The sequence below is a fragment of the Ranitomeya variabilis genome, chromosome 4 (genome assembly GCF_051348905.1).
Source record: "Ranitomeya variabilis isolate aRanVar5 chromosome 4, aRanVar5.hap1, whole genome shotgun sequence".
Lineage (NCBI taxonomy): Eukaryota > Metazoa > Chordata > Amphibia > Anura > Dendrobatidae > Ranitomeya > Ranitomeya variabilis.
In genome coordinates this window covers 733000800-733014391 of record NC_135235.1, presented here as the reverse complement: position 1 = coordinate 733014391, position 13592 = coordinate 733000800, and the positions used below count along the sequence as shown (strand labels likewise).

The 13592-nt window shown below is 42.3% G+C and overlaps 1 protein-coding gene across 1 annotated transcript in view; it reads right to left on the bottom strand.

Moving 5' to 3' along the window:
- The window catches only part of LOC143767926 (uncharacterized), a 60149-nt gene continuing 46557 nt past the window's right edge, over positions 1-13592 (bottom strand). Inside the window, exon 13 of the mRNA XM_077256445.1 lies at positions 1-4856. Coding sequence (XP_077112560.1) covers positions 2461-4856 — 2396 coding nt within the window. The 3' untranslated portion in view covers positions 1-2460. The remainder of the gene's footprint in view (positions 4857-13592) is intronic.

Here is a 13592-nt window from a genome sequence, read left to right as displayed (position 1 = left end):
CAGAAACAAGCAGCAATGAATGTTGCCTAGTCAAAGTTGCAAACTGTCGTTGTAGTGACCAGTACGTTGTAGTGACCAGTATGCTGCTATAATCAGTATGTTGCAGGCACCAGTACGTTATGCCCAGCTCGTGCTTCTGGAGACACACACCCATTAGTTAGGCGGGCTCTTGTTGCTTTAGAAATGCCAAATGTGGACATTATATGTGGTTTAGTTACACTGTGGGGTTCAGAAGGGAGAGGGGAGGCATTTGTATTTGAGAGTGCAGAATTTGTTGAATTTCTTTGGAAAGTTATGGAGCCATTTCACTTTTCCAGAGCCTTTGTGCTTCCAGTAACGTGGAAGCCCCCTATATTTCCGTTAACAGATGACAGACCTGAGTGGGAACTTGCTTTTTTGTGGATTGATTTGAAGCTTTTATTGGGAACATTTTACATAATGTTTGGGATTACATTTATAAAGCGCTCTACGCTGAGCACTTACTCTGGGGCTTCCATCTAAATCTCCAAGGGACGAGATTCAGATGAAACCCCCGGGATCCATTCACTTTAATGAGGCAGCAGAGTTATTCTGAACTTTCGTCTGGCCTCTGTTCAGCTTTGTCCTTCTATTCAGAAATGCACAAAACTGTGGCCGACAGAACTTTTATGCAGTCCTAAAAAGATGGACACCATCGGTTCACAGGTCCTATGGCATCCACAGTGTCTCCATCTAACTCACTATAGGGAATATTCTGCTGGGATTCAGTCTGAATCACATACGTCAGAGATTTACATTGGTGTAAGCGCTCAGCGCAGAATAAATGTGAGCCAAGCCTTACTGCGATCTTTGGTGAGACAGAACAAACAAAACAGCAGGTGAAGAATTGGTTTTATTTATTTTTTACATTATTATTATTATTTATTTATATAGCGCCATTAATTCCATGGTGCTGTACATGAGAAAAGGGGTTACAGATAACATTTACAGTAAACAAATTTACAATGACAGACTGGTGCAGAGGGGAGAGGACCCTGTCCTTGCGGACTTACATTCTACATCATTCCTCATGCAGTATAAGCGATTAGGCAACTTTACTCTTTGGTTCAGTGATACCAGATTTATATTGTTTTTTTGTTTGGCTGCTGTCACACACTTAAAAAATGCTTTTTATTGCGCATCACCATATCATGTGAGGGCATGTTTTTTGCGAGACGAGTTGACGTTTTTATTATTATGATTTTTGGGAGGAAGAATGAACAAAAATCAGCAATTCAGGATTCTTATTTTGTTGTTATGTCGCTCCGCATGTGGTAAAATTGATAAGACAGTTTGATTACAGCGATATCACAGTTTTATCTTTTTAATGTTTTGGCACTTTCACACAAAACAATTTATAGAAAAAAAGCTTGCAATTTGTTACCATCTTTTCAGTTAGCCATTAAAAGGTATCAACCACTGAGGACTCTCAATTCTAAATATTATTCTATCTACTGGCTAACACGGTACCAAGATATATATCTTTCCTGTTGAAAAAATTATTATTTTTGCATTCCTTTATTCTGAGAGCTATAACCTTTTTATTTTTCCACTGATGGATCTGTATGATGGCTCCTTTTTTGCAGGCAAGATGACGTTTCAGCGGTACCATGTTTATTTATATTTATTTTTTTGATCGCTTTTTATTCCACTTTCTGTTCAACGGTATGATGACAAAGCATTGTTTTTTGTCTTGTTTTTTATTGAATTTTTATGGTTTCACTAAAGGGGTTAAATAGTGGGACAGTTTCATAGGTGTGTTTGTTCTGGATGCGACGATACCAAATGTGTACTTTTATTGCTTATATTTTTTTTATTCAAATATTTATGGGTACAATATATTTTTACTTTTGATTTTTTTTATATTTTTACATTTTTTCTAAACTTTTTTTTTTTTTTTACTTTCTTTAACTTTTTTTTTACTTTGTCCCACTATGGGACTTTCATTTTTTCCAGGCTGATCACTTGTATAGCATGGGGATACAGGAGCATCCCTATGCTATGCAAACTGTCACCGCTGCTCTGACACACAAAGTTGCCGATTATGATAAAGCAACTTTGCTAGCTCAGGTCATCGTCACAACATTGGGTCACCATGGCAATGATCAGGACCCCACAAAGATGTTGCAGGGTCTCCGAACCAAAGGCAAAGAGGCGGTCTGCTGTGAGCTCGATCACATCACTTAGGGGATTAAAGTACCGCAGGAGCGGTGTGGGACCACTCCTGGCACTGAGTGTCGGGTGTCAGCAGTCAGAATCAGGTGAATCCCAGCGGTGATCGTGTTTGCACAGGCCGTGTGAGAGCAAAATTGTCGAGATGTCAATATGACCCAGGTTACAGGGACATATGGATACGTCCAAGGTGGGAAAGGGGTTAAAGCCAAACATGAGGAATGACAAGGGATTGCCTTAATAGTGGACAACCACTTTAAGAAAATGCAATTATTGGTTAAAACATTTCCAACATTCTGAACATGGAAAAGGTTTCTCCCCTGTGTGAGTTCTCTGGTGCGCAACAAGAATAAATTTATGGTTAAAATATTTCCCACATTCTGTGCAGGAAAAATACTTCACCCCTGTGTGAGTTCTCTGGTGCTTAAACAAATTTGTTTTCTGGTTAAAACACTTCCCACATTCTGAACAGGATAAAGGCTTCTCCCCTGTGTGGGTTCTCTGGTGTGTAACTAGTTTATATTTGTGGTTAAAACATTTCCCACATTCTGAACAGGAAAAAGGCTTCTCCCCTGTGTGAGTTCTATGGTGCACAACCAAATCTGATTTCTCGTTAAAACATTTCCCACATTCTGAACATGAATAAGGCTTCTCCCCTGTGTGAATTCTTTGGTGCTTAAGCAAATATGATTTCTGGTTAAAACATTTCCCACATTCTGAACAGGAAAAAGGCTTCTCCCCTGTGTGAGTTCTATGGTGCACAACCAAATATGATTTCTCGTTAAAACATTTCCCACATTCTGAACATGAATAAGGCTTCTCCCCTGTGTGAATTCTCTGGTGCTTAAGCAAATATGATTTCTGGTTAAAACATTTCCCACATTCTGAACAGGAAAAAGTGTTCTCACCTGTGTGGGTTCTTTGATGTATAACAAGCTTCTGTTTCTCGATAAAACATTTCCCACATGCTATACAGGAAAAAGGCTTCTCCCCTGTGTGGGTTCTCTGGTGCTTAACCAAACCTGATTTCTCGTTAAAACATTTGCCACATTCTGAACATGAAAACGGCTTCTCCCCTGTGTGGGTTCTGTGGTGCGTAACCAAAGCCGATTTCTGGTTAAAACATTTCCCACATTCTGAACAGGAAAATGGATTTTCCCCTGTGTGAGTTCTCTGGTGCTTAAACAAAATAGTTTTATGTTTAAAACACTTCCCACATTCTGAACAGGAAAAAGGCTTCTCCCCTGTGTGGGTTCTCTGGTGTGTAACTAGTTTATATTTGTGGTTAAAACATTTCTTACATTCTGAACACGAATAAGGCTTCTCAACTGTGTGAATTCTCTGGTGCTTAAGCAAATATGATTTCTGGTTAAAACATTTCCCACATTCTGAACAGGAGAAAGCGTTCTCATCTGTGTGAGTTCTTTGATGTATAACAAGCTTGTGTTTCTGGTTAAAACATTTCCCACATTCTGAACAGGAAAAAGGCTTCTCCCCTGTGTGGGTTCTCTGATGCTTAACCAAAACTGATTTCTCGTTAAAACATTTCCCACATTCTGAACAGGGAAAAGGCTTCTCCCCTGTGTGGGTTCTCTGGTGCGTAACTAGTTTATATTTGTGGTTAAAACATTTCTCACATTCTGAACATGAATAAGGCTTCTCAACTGTGTGAATTCTCTTGTGCTTAAGCAAATATGATTTCTGGTTAAAACATTTCCCACATTCTGAACAGGAAAAAGCGTTCTCACCTGTGTGGGTTCTTTGATGTATAACAAGCTTCTGTTTCTCGATAAAACATTTCCCACATGCTGAACAGGAAAAAGGCTTCTCCCCTGTGTGGGTTCTCTGGTGCTTAACCAAAACTGATTTCTCGTTAAAAGATTTCCCACATTCTGAACATGAATAAGGCTTCTCCCCTGTGTGAATTCTCTGGTGCTTATGCAAATATGATTTCTGGTTAAAACATTTCCCACATTCTGAACAGGAAAAAGCGTTCTCACCTGTGTGGGTTCTTTGATGTATAACAAGCTTGTGTTTCTGGTTAAAACATTTCCCACATGCTGAACAGGAAAAAGGCTTCTCCCCTGTGTGGGTTCTCTGGTGCTTAACCAAAACTGATTTCTCGTTAAAACATTTGCTACATTCTGAACATGAAAACGGCTTCTCCCCTGTGTGGGTTCTGTGGTGCTTAACCAAAGCCGATTTCTGTTTAAAACATTTCCCACATTCTGAACAGGAAAATGGCTTCTCCCCTGTGTGGGTTCTCTGGTGCTTAACCAAAACTGATTTCTCGTTAAAACATTTGCTACATTCTGAACAGGAAAATGGCTTCTCCCCTGTGTGGGTTCTCTGGTGCTTAGCCACAGCTGTGTGGGTTCTTTGGTTTATGGTATTTCCATATTCTGAATGTGAAAATGATTTCTTTTCTTTAGGAGCAGATTGTGTTTTAATGCTTATTGTGTGACTTTCATTTTCCTTTGTAGTCAGTAATAAATCAGGAGACAGGACCTGTTTCAAAAGATCAGATGACAGAACTTTGCTGTGAAGGGATGATGGTATATCTGAAGTCATGGCATTCAATTCAGTTGCATCCTGTGGGATTTCAAGATCATCCGATTTAAAAATTGAAGATGTCAGCTGTCCCTCTGATCTCCGGGTGCAGTCATCTGCTAAGAAAAAAACAATTATTTTTGAATAAAATATCATTGAATTTTATATTTTTGAACATTTCTACTTAAAAGGGAGTCGGTCACCCCAAAAATGGCCTATAAACTAAGGCCACCGGCATAAGGGGCTTTTCTACAGCATTCTGTAATGCTGTAGATAAGCTCTCGATGTAAACTGAAAGATGAGAAATAAAGGTTAGATTATACTCACCCAGGGGCGGTCCCACTGCGGTCCGGTTCGATGAGCATCGCGGTCTGGGTGCCCTATTGAGGGCAGAGCAAAGTACTCCAGTGCGCAGGCGCTGGGAAAGGTCAGAGGCGCCCGCGCACTGTAGTTCTTTGCTCTGCCCTCAACAGGGCAAAGTACGCCTGCGCCGGAGCCGCGGCAGGAAGACAAGAAGAGGACGTCATCCTATGAAGATGGGAGGCGCCGGACCCGAACTGCGACGCCCATCGGACCGGACCGCAGCGGGACCGCCCCTGGGTGAGTATAATCTAACCTTTATTTCTCATCTTTCAGGTTACATCGGGGGCTCATCTACAGCATTACAGAATGCTGTAGATAAGCCCCTGATGCCGGTGGCCTTAGTCTATAGGCCATTTTTGGGGTGACAAATTCCCTTTAAACTGTCCATAAAAATGGCAAGCTATGTAAAAAAACCTGTAATTATTTACCAAGACAATGACAGTTCACAGTCTAATAGACAACATTAATAGATAGTTACATAGTTGTTGAAGGAAGACTTTAAGTCCATCTAGTTCAACCCATAGCCTAACCTAACATGCCCTAACATGTTGATCCAGAGGAAGGCAAAAAAAAACCCATGTGGCAAAGAGTAAGCTCCACATTGGGGAAAAAAATTCCTTCCCGACTCCACATACGGCAATCAGACTAGTTTCCTGGATCACATGAATCAGTAGTGCATGGTGTTCAACTGTTTGTTCATTCTGCCTCCCAAATATTGAATAAAAAGAAACTAATCAATGTTATGTAGGCGAAAATAATATCAATTCTCATCTCACAAAAAACAAGCCCTCACTCAGGTCCATCATTTGTAAATGGAAAAACAGACTACACACATGTTCAAAATTGTTGTTACCCCTCGTTTAATGACAGAAAATCCCACAACAGTCAAAAAATAACTTGAATCTGACAAAAGTAATAATAAATAATCTATGAAAATGAACAAATGATCATCAGACATTGCTTTTTAACCATGCTTCCACAGAATAAAAAAAAATAAAACTTATGAAATAGGCATGGACAGAAATGATGATACCCCTGAATATGTGACAAAAGGGACATGTTAAATCAAGGTGTGTCACTGTCCACTAATTAGCATCACAGGCGTCTACAATCTTTTTTTATTTATTGCTACTATTGTTAGGGTACTGTCTCACAGTGGCACTTTGATCGCTACGATGGTACGATCTGTGACGTTCCAGCGATATCCATACGATATCGCTGTGTCTGACACGCAGCAGCGATCAGGGACCCTGCTGAGAATCGTACGTCGTAGCAGATCGTTTGGAACTTTATTTCGTCGCTGGATCTCCCGCTGTCATCGCTGGATCGTTGTGTGTGACAGCGATCCAGCAATGCGTTCGCTTGTAACCAGGGTAAACATCGGGTTACTAAGCGCAGGGCCGCGCTTAGTAACCCGATGTTTACCCTGGTTACCAGCGTAAAAGTAAAAAAAAAAAAACAGTACATACTCACATTCCAGTGTCCTTCAGGTCCCTTGCCGTCTGCTTCCCTCACTGACTGACTGACGACCGTAAGGCAGTACAGAGCACAGCGGTGACGTCACCGCTGTGATCTGCTTTCACTTTACGGCGGCACTCAGTCAGTGCGGGAAGCAGACGGCAAGGGACCTGAAGGACACCGGAATGTGAGTATGTACTGATTTTTTTTTTTTTACTTTTACGCTGGTAACCACGGTAAACATCGGGTTACTAAGCGCGGCCCTGCGCTTAGTAACCCGATGTTTACCCTGGTTACCCGGGGCCTTCGGCATCGTTGATCGCTGGAGAGCGGTCTGTGTGACAGCTCTCCAGCGACCACACAACGACTTTCCAACGATCACGGCCAGGTCGTATCACTGGTCGTGATCGTTGGAAAGTTGCAGAGTGTGACAGTACCCTTAGAGTCAAGTTATTTCTGTGACCATTGTGTGTTTTTCTGTCATTAAACGAGGGGTACCAACAATTTTGACCACATGTGTATAGATGATAACCCTCAGTGAATTAATTTATAAAATGGAATCACTTCATGGGGATTTCGACTATTCTGGTTTTCTGTCATTTAGTTATATTAGGGTTAGGGTTGATCGAATAGCTTTGCATAACTCCTTATCCTAAGAGCTATAGCGCTAACCGAATAGTTGCCTCGGGAACCTTGTTACATGGAGCGCTCCCGATAATCATCTGTTCATCGCTGCAGCTGCCAGTGTTGTGTTGCTGTGTGACAGTCACAACTCATACAAGCAGAGCCCGTGCCCATTTTTGGGCTATCTATGCAAGTGTTGTGACTGTCAAACAGCCACGACACATGCAGCAGCGACGCCAAACAGCTTATTATCAGGAGCGCTACAGGTATCCAGGTTACCAAGGCAGCTATTCGGGAAGCACTATAGCTATTCGGATAAGCACTTATCCGAAGCTATTCGATCAACCCCAATTAGGGCTTCTGCATATGGTGTGTCGAATCTCCTCTGGGATCTGTTCCTTCTGTCCAGGTGGAGTAATCTGCTCCCTACTTCAGCCATTTGGAAAGTACCACACCCTACTAAAGCTCAAAGCATATGACAGGAATCTGCCAGAAACAGCGTTGTTCTCCTCTGGTTCAGTCCTCTGTGCTCATCATGTGGCTTGTGTATTTGCTTCCTGTTGTGAACGTGGCCCGTTTACTGACTACTTTTGTGTCTTCTGATTCTGTCCTTCTGGTTCTGACCCAGCTACCTGACTATTCTTCTTGACATCTAATACCACAGAATAGCAGGTAACACCATAGTCCAAGCCTAGGGGTCCCAGTGTAAGTCCAGATACATGCAAGGGTGTTAAAGGGCAATGAGCAAGGCAATCCTTGGGATATGGAAAGCAGAGAAGATCGTGCCAGGCATGTCCATGGTGGATATCTTTTGAGCTGCCAGGTGACCCAATACATTGTGTCTGCAATCTAGTCTAGCTAGATCTACATTCAAATAGCTACATGGTGCTCCTTCCCTTCTGAACACTGCCATGTGCCCAGACAGTACAATCGTATGTAGGGTATTGTAAAAAGTTGGAAAATTTGTAAGATCCATTTGTTTTCTATTATCCTTTGTGATTAACTCCAAAGTTATGACTACATAACGTGACATACGTCAGATATGAAAAATGGGGCCTGATTAGGAACACAAAACTGGCTGCAGGAAGAGGTTAAATCAGAGTATTTTTGACACTGACTTCTGTAATCAAAAACTGTGACTATAGGCAATAACACATTTACTGAAATGACCAACCTCAGCAGTCTTCATCAGTAATAAATGAGTAGCTAGTGATGAAACCTCTCTGGTGTAATTAGAGTATGGGGCTCGGTGACTTCACAATCTAAAGTATCGTAAGAGCCAATATTTTCTGTCAGATGAGTATCAAGAAGAAATAGTACACATTTAAAAAGAACTGTGTATAATAGTGCAGAGCTGAGGTGTCTTAAAGTGAACCTCTCAGCAGGATTGTGCACAGTAACCTACAGACACTGTCAGGTCGGCGGCGTTATACTGATTACATGGATACCTGGTGATGAAATCTGTCTTGTGGTTATTGTTTAATCTGTATTTGTAGTTTTCAGTTAATGAGATTCTTGTGCTCTGAGGTGGGTCTGGGGGCGGGTCTTTATGTGGTGCTCTGATTACATATGCATCTGTATTGGCTTATGACAGGTCACTGATCCCTCAGTGACCTGGCCCATTTTTACATAATGCATATAATAGCGTTGATATTATTGTTGATAATGCCTATAATATTGTGGCTATTGTGATGCTTAAAAAATAAATTACATCCACCAAAATGTCACCGGCAATGGCGGCGCCTGTGTAATAGCATCTATAAGTAAGAGAAAGATGCAATTGGACTTGCTCCATCGGTGTCATTTTGTTGGATGTAAAAAAAATTTCTAAGCCTCGCAATAGCCACAATATTATAGGCATGATCAACAATAATACCAACATTGTTATATGCATTATGAAAAAATGGGGGGCAGGTCACTGAAGGATCAGTGACCTGTCATAAGCCAATATAGATGAATATGAAAGCAGAGCACCACATAAAGCCCCGCCCACAGCGCCGCCCAAGAGCATGAGAATCTCATTAACTGAAAACTGCAAAAAAACATTAAACAACAACCACAAGACGGATTTCATCACCAGGTATCAATTTAACCAGTATAACGGCGCTGACCTGACACTATGTGTAGGTTACTGTGCACAATCCTGCTGACAGGTTCACTTTAAATTTAGATCTTAACCCCTTCATGACCCAGCCTATTTTGACCTTAATGACCTGGCCATTTTTTGCAATTCTGACCACTGTCCCTTTATGAGGTAATAACTCAGGAACGCTTCAACGGATCCTAGCGATTCTAAGAATGTTTTTTCATGACATAGTGGGCTTCATGTAAGTAGTAAATTTAGGTCGATATTTTTTGCGTTTATTTGTGAAATTTAGGGAAAATTTTGAAAATTTCGCAATTTTCAAATTTTGAATTTTTATTCTGTTAAACCAGAGTTATGTAACACAACATAGTTAACAAATAACATTTCTCACATGTCTACTTTACATCAGCATAATTTTGGAAACAAGTTTTTTTTGGCTAGGAAGTTATAAGGGTTAAAATTTGACCAGCGATTTCTCATTTTTACAATAAAATTTACAAAACCATTTTTTTTTTTTTTTTTTTTTTTTAGGGATCACTTCACAGTTGAAGTCAGTTTGATGGGTCTGTATGGCTGAAAATCCCCAAAAGTGACACCATTCTAAAAACTGCACCCCTCAAGGTGCTCAAAACTACATTCAAGAAGTTTATTAACCCTTCAGGTGTTTCACAGCAGCAGAAGCAACATGGAAGGAAAAAATTAACAATTAACTTTTTAGTCACAAAAATTATCTTTTAGTAACAATTTTTTTTATTTTCCCAAGGGTAAAAGGAGAAAGTGGACCACAAAAGTTGTTGTCCAATTTGTCCTGAGTACGCTGATACCCCATATGTGGAGGGGAAACCACTGTTTGGGCGCACAGCAGGGTTCAGAAGGGAAGGAGTGCCATTTGATTTTTTAAATGAAAAATTGGCTCCAATCTTTAGAGGACACCATGTCTCGTTTGGAGAGCCCCTGTGTGCCTAAACATTGGATCTCCCCCACAAGTGACCCCATTTTGGAAACTAGACCCTCCAAGGAGCTTATCTAGATGCATAGTGAGCACTTTGAACCCCCCAGAAGCTTCACAAATTGGATCGTAAAAATGAAAAAGTACTTTTTTTTTGCAAAAATTTTCTTTTAGCCTCAATGTTTTCATTTTTGTATGGACAACAGAATAAAATAGATCCTAGACTTTGTTGGGCAAATTTTCCTGAGTACACCAATACCTGATATGTGGGGGTAAACCACTGTTTGGATGCAAGGCTCGGAAGGGAAGGAGCGCCATTTGACTTTTTGAATGAAAAATTAGCTCCAATCGTTAGCGGACACCATGTCACGTTTGGAGAGCCCCTGTGTGCCTAAACATTGGAGCTCCCCCACAAGTGACCCCATTTTGGAAACTAGACCTCCCAAGGAACTAATCAAGATGTGTGGTGAGCACTATTTACCCCCAAGTGCTTCACAGAAGTTTATAACGCAGAGCCGTGAAAATAAAAAATCTTTTTTTTTTCCTCAAAAATTATTTTTAGTTTGCAATTTTTTTATTTTCTCAAGGGTAATAGGAGAAATTGGACCCCAAAAGTTGTTGTCCAGTTTGTCCTGAATACGAAGATACCCCATATGTGGGGGTAAACCACTGTTTGGGAACACGTCGGGGCTCGGAAGGGAAGTAGTGACATTTTGAAATGCAGACTTTGATGGAATGGTCTGCGGGTGTCACGTTGCGTTTACAGAGCCCCTGATGTGCCTAAACAGTAGAAACCCCCCACAAGTGACCCCATTTTGTAAACTAGACCCCCAAGGAACTTATCTAAATGTGTGGTGAGCACTTTGAACTCCCAGGTGCTTCACAGAATTTTATAACGTAGAGCCGTGAAAATGAAAAATCATTTTTTTCCCCCACAAAAATAAATTTTTAGCCCCCAATTTTTTATTTTCACAAGAGTAACAGGAGAAATTAGACCCCCAACGTTGTTCTGCAATTTTTCCTGAGTATGCTTATGCCCCATATGTTTGGGTAAACCACTGTTTGGGCACACGTCGGGGCTCGGAAGGGAGGGAGCACCATTTGACTTTTTGAATGCAAGATTGACTGGAATCAGTGGTGGCGCCATGTCGTGTTTGGGACCCCCTGATGTGCCTAAACAGTGGAAACCCCTCAATTCTAACTCCAACACTAACCCCAACACACCCCTAACCCTAATCCCAACCCTAAGCCTAATCACAACCCTAACCCCAACACACCCCTAACCCTAATCTTAACCCTAATTCCAACCCTAACCCTAAGGCTATGTGCCCACGTTGCGGATTGGTGTGCAGAATTTTCTGCACCGTTTTTGAAAAATCCGCAGGTAAAACACACTGCATTTTACCTGCGGATTTCCTGCGGTTTTACACCTGCAGATTCCTATTGAGGAGCAGGTGTAAAACGCTGCGAAATCCACAAAAGAATTGACATGCTGCGGAAAATACAACTCAGCGATTCCGCGTGGTATTTTCCGCACCATGGGCACAGCGGATTTGGTTTTCTATAGGTTTACATGGTACTGTACAATGCATGGAAAACTGCTGCGAATCTGCCAATCCGCTGCGGATCCGCAGTTAAATCTGCACCGTGTGCACATACCCTAATTCCAACCCTAACCCTGATTCTAACCCTAACCCTAAATGCAACCCTAACCCTAACCCTAGTTCTAACCCTAACCCTAGTGGAAAAATAAATATATTTTCTTTATTTTATGCTGCTCTCTACCTATGGGGGTGATAAAGGGGGGGGGGCTATTTACAATTTTTTTATTTTGATCACTGTAATAAAACCTATCACAGTGATCAAAGTGAATGAACGAACCTGCCGGCCGATTCGTCGGGCGCACTGCGCCCGCCATTTTGGAAGATGGTGGCGCCCAAGCTACAAGCCGGACAGACACCGCGAGGGATTCTGTAGTTACCGGGGTGGGATCGGAGAGCAGGGGTGGCACCGGACAGGACAGGGGGGCGGAGTGGAGAGGATGGCGTGGAGAACATAAAGGAGGGGTAGGAAAGACTGACGGCGGCGGCAGATCGCCTCTGTCAGTCGGTGGCAGGATCAGATCGGGGTCTCCAGCCGTGGCCAATATTGCAGCATCGGCCATGGCTGGATTGTAATATTTCACCAAGTTTCATTGGTGAAATATTACAAATTGCTCTGATTGGCTGTTGAAAGTGAAACAGCCAATCAGAGCAATCATAGCCACGGGGGGGCAAAGCCACCCCCCGTGCTGAAGTACCACTCCCCCTGTTCCTGTAGGTTGCGTGAAATTGGAGTTAACCCTTTCACCCGGCCTGCAGGAACGCGAGCATTCTGTGACACAGCATATGCGTCACAGGTCGGATTGGCACCGACTTTCATGACGCATATGCTGTGTCACAGGTCGGGAAGGGGTTAAGCATTTGGAAGAGGTGACGGAGAGCTTTTTTTTTATGACTATCATGGAGTTACAGACTCACATAAGTCAGGCAGATGAATCCCACCACAACTAAACTATCATACAGTATGAACAGGTAAAAAAAAATAAAATTTTTTATTATATGTTACATTCCCAACAACGTACGTACGAGGGAAGAACTTCAACATTAAACCGGCGTTGCATTAATTTATGGCGGACCATTGAGGCTACTATGAGTCCTGACCAGAAGATTAGAGAATATAATATTGCTCCCCATTTCAGGAGAGATTGTGCAGTGATCTGAATTCCTTAAGGCCCCATCACACACAGCGACGCTGCAGCAATACAGACAACGATGCTGATCGCTGCAGCGTCGCTGTTTAGTCGCTGTGTGGTCGCTGGAGAGCCGTCACACAGACCGCTCTCCAGCGACCAACGATGCCGAGGTCCCCGGGTAACCAGGGTAAACATCGGGTTGCTAAGCGCAGGGCCGCGCTTAGTAACCCGATGTTTACCCTGGTTACCAGCGTAAAAGTAAAAAAAACAAACAGTACATACTCACCTTCGCGTCCCCCAGCATCTGCTTCCTGACACTGACTGAGCTCCGGCCCTAACAGCACAGCAGTGACGTCACCGCTGTGCTTTCACTTTCACTTTAGGGCCGGCGCTCAGTAAGTGTCAGGAAGCGGACGCTGGGGGAAGCGAAGGTGAGTATGTACTGTTTGTTTTTTTTACTTTTACGCTGGTAACCAGGGTAAACATTGGGTTACTAAGTGCGGCCCTGCGCTTAGTAACCCGATGTTTACCCTGGTTACCAGTGTAAAATATCGCTGGTATCGTTGCTTTTGCTTTCAAACACAACGATACACGGCGATCGGACGACCAAATAAAGTTCTGGACTTTATTCAGCGACC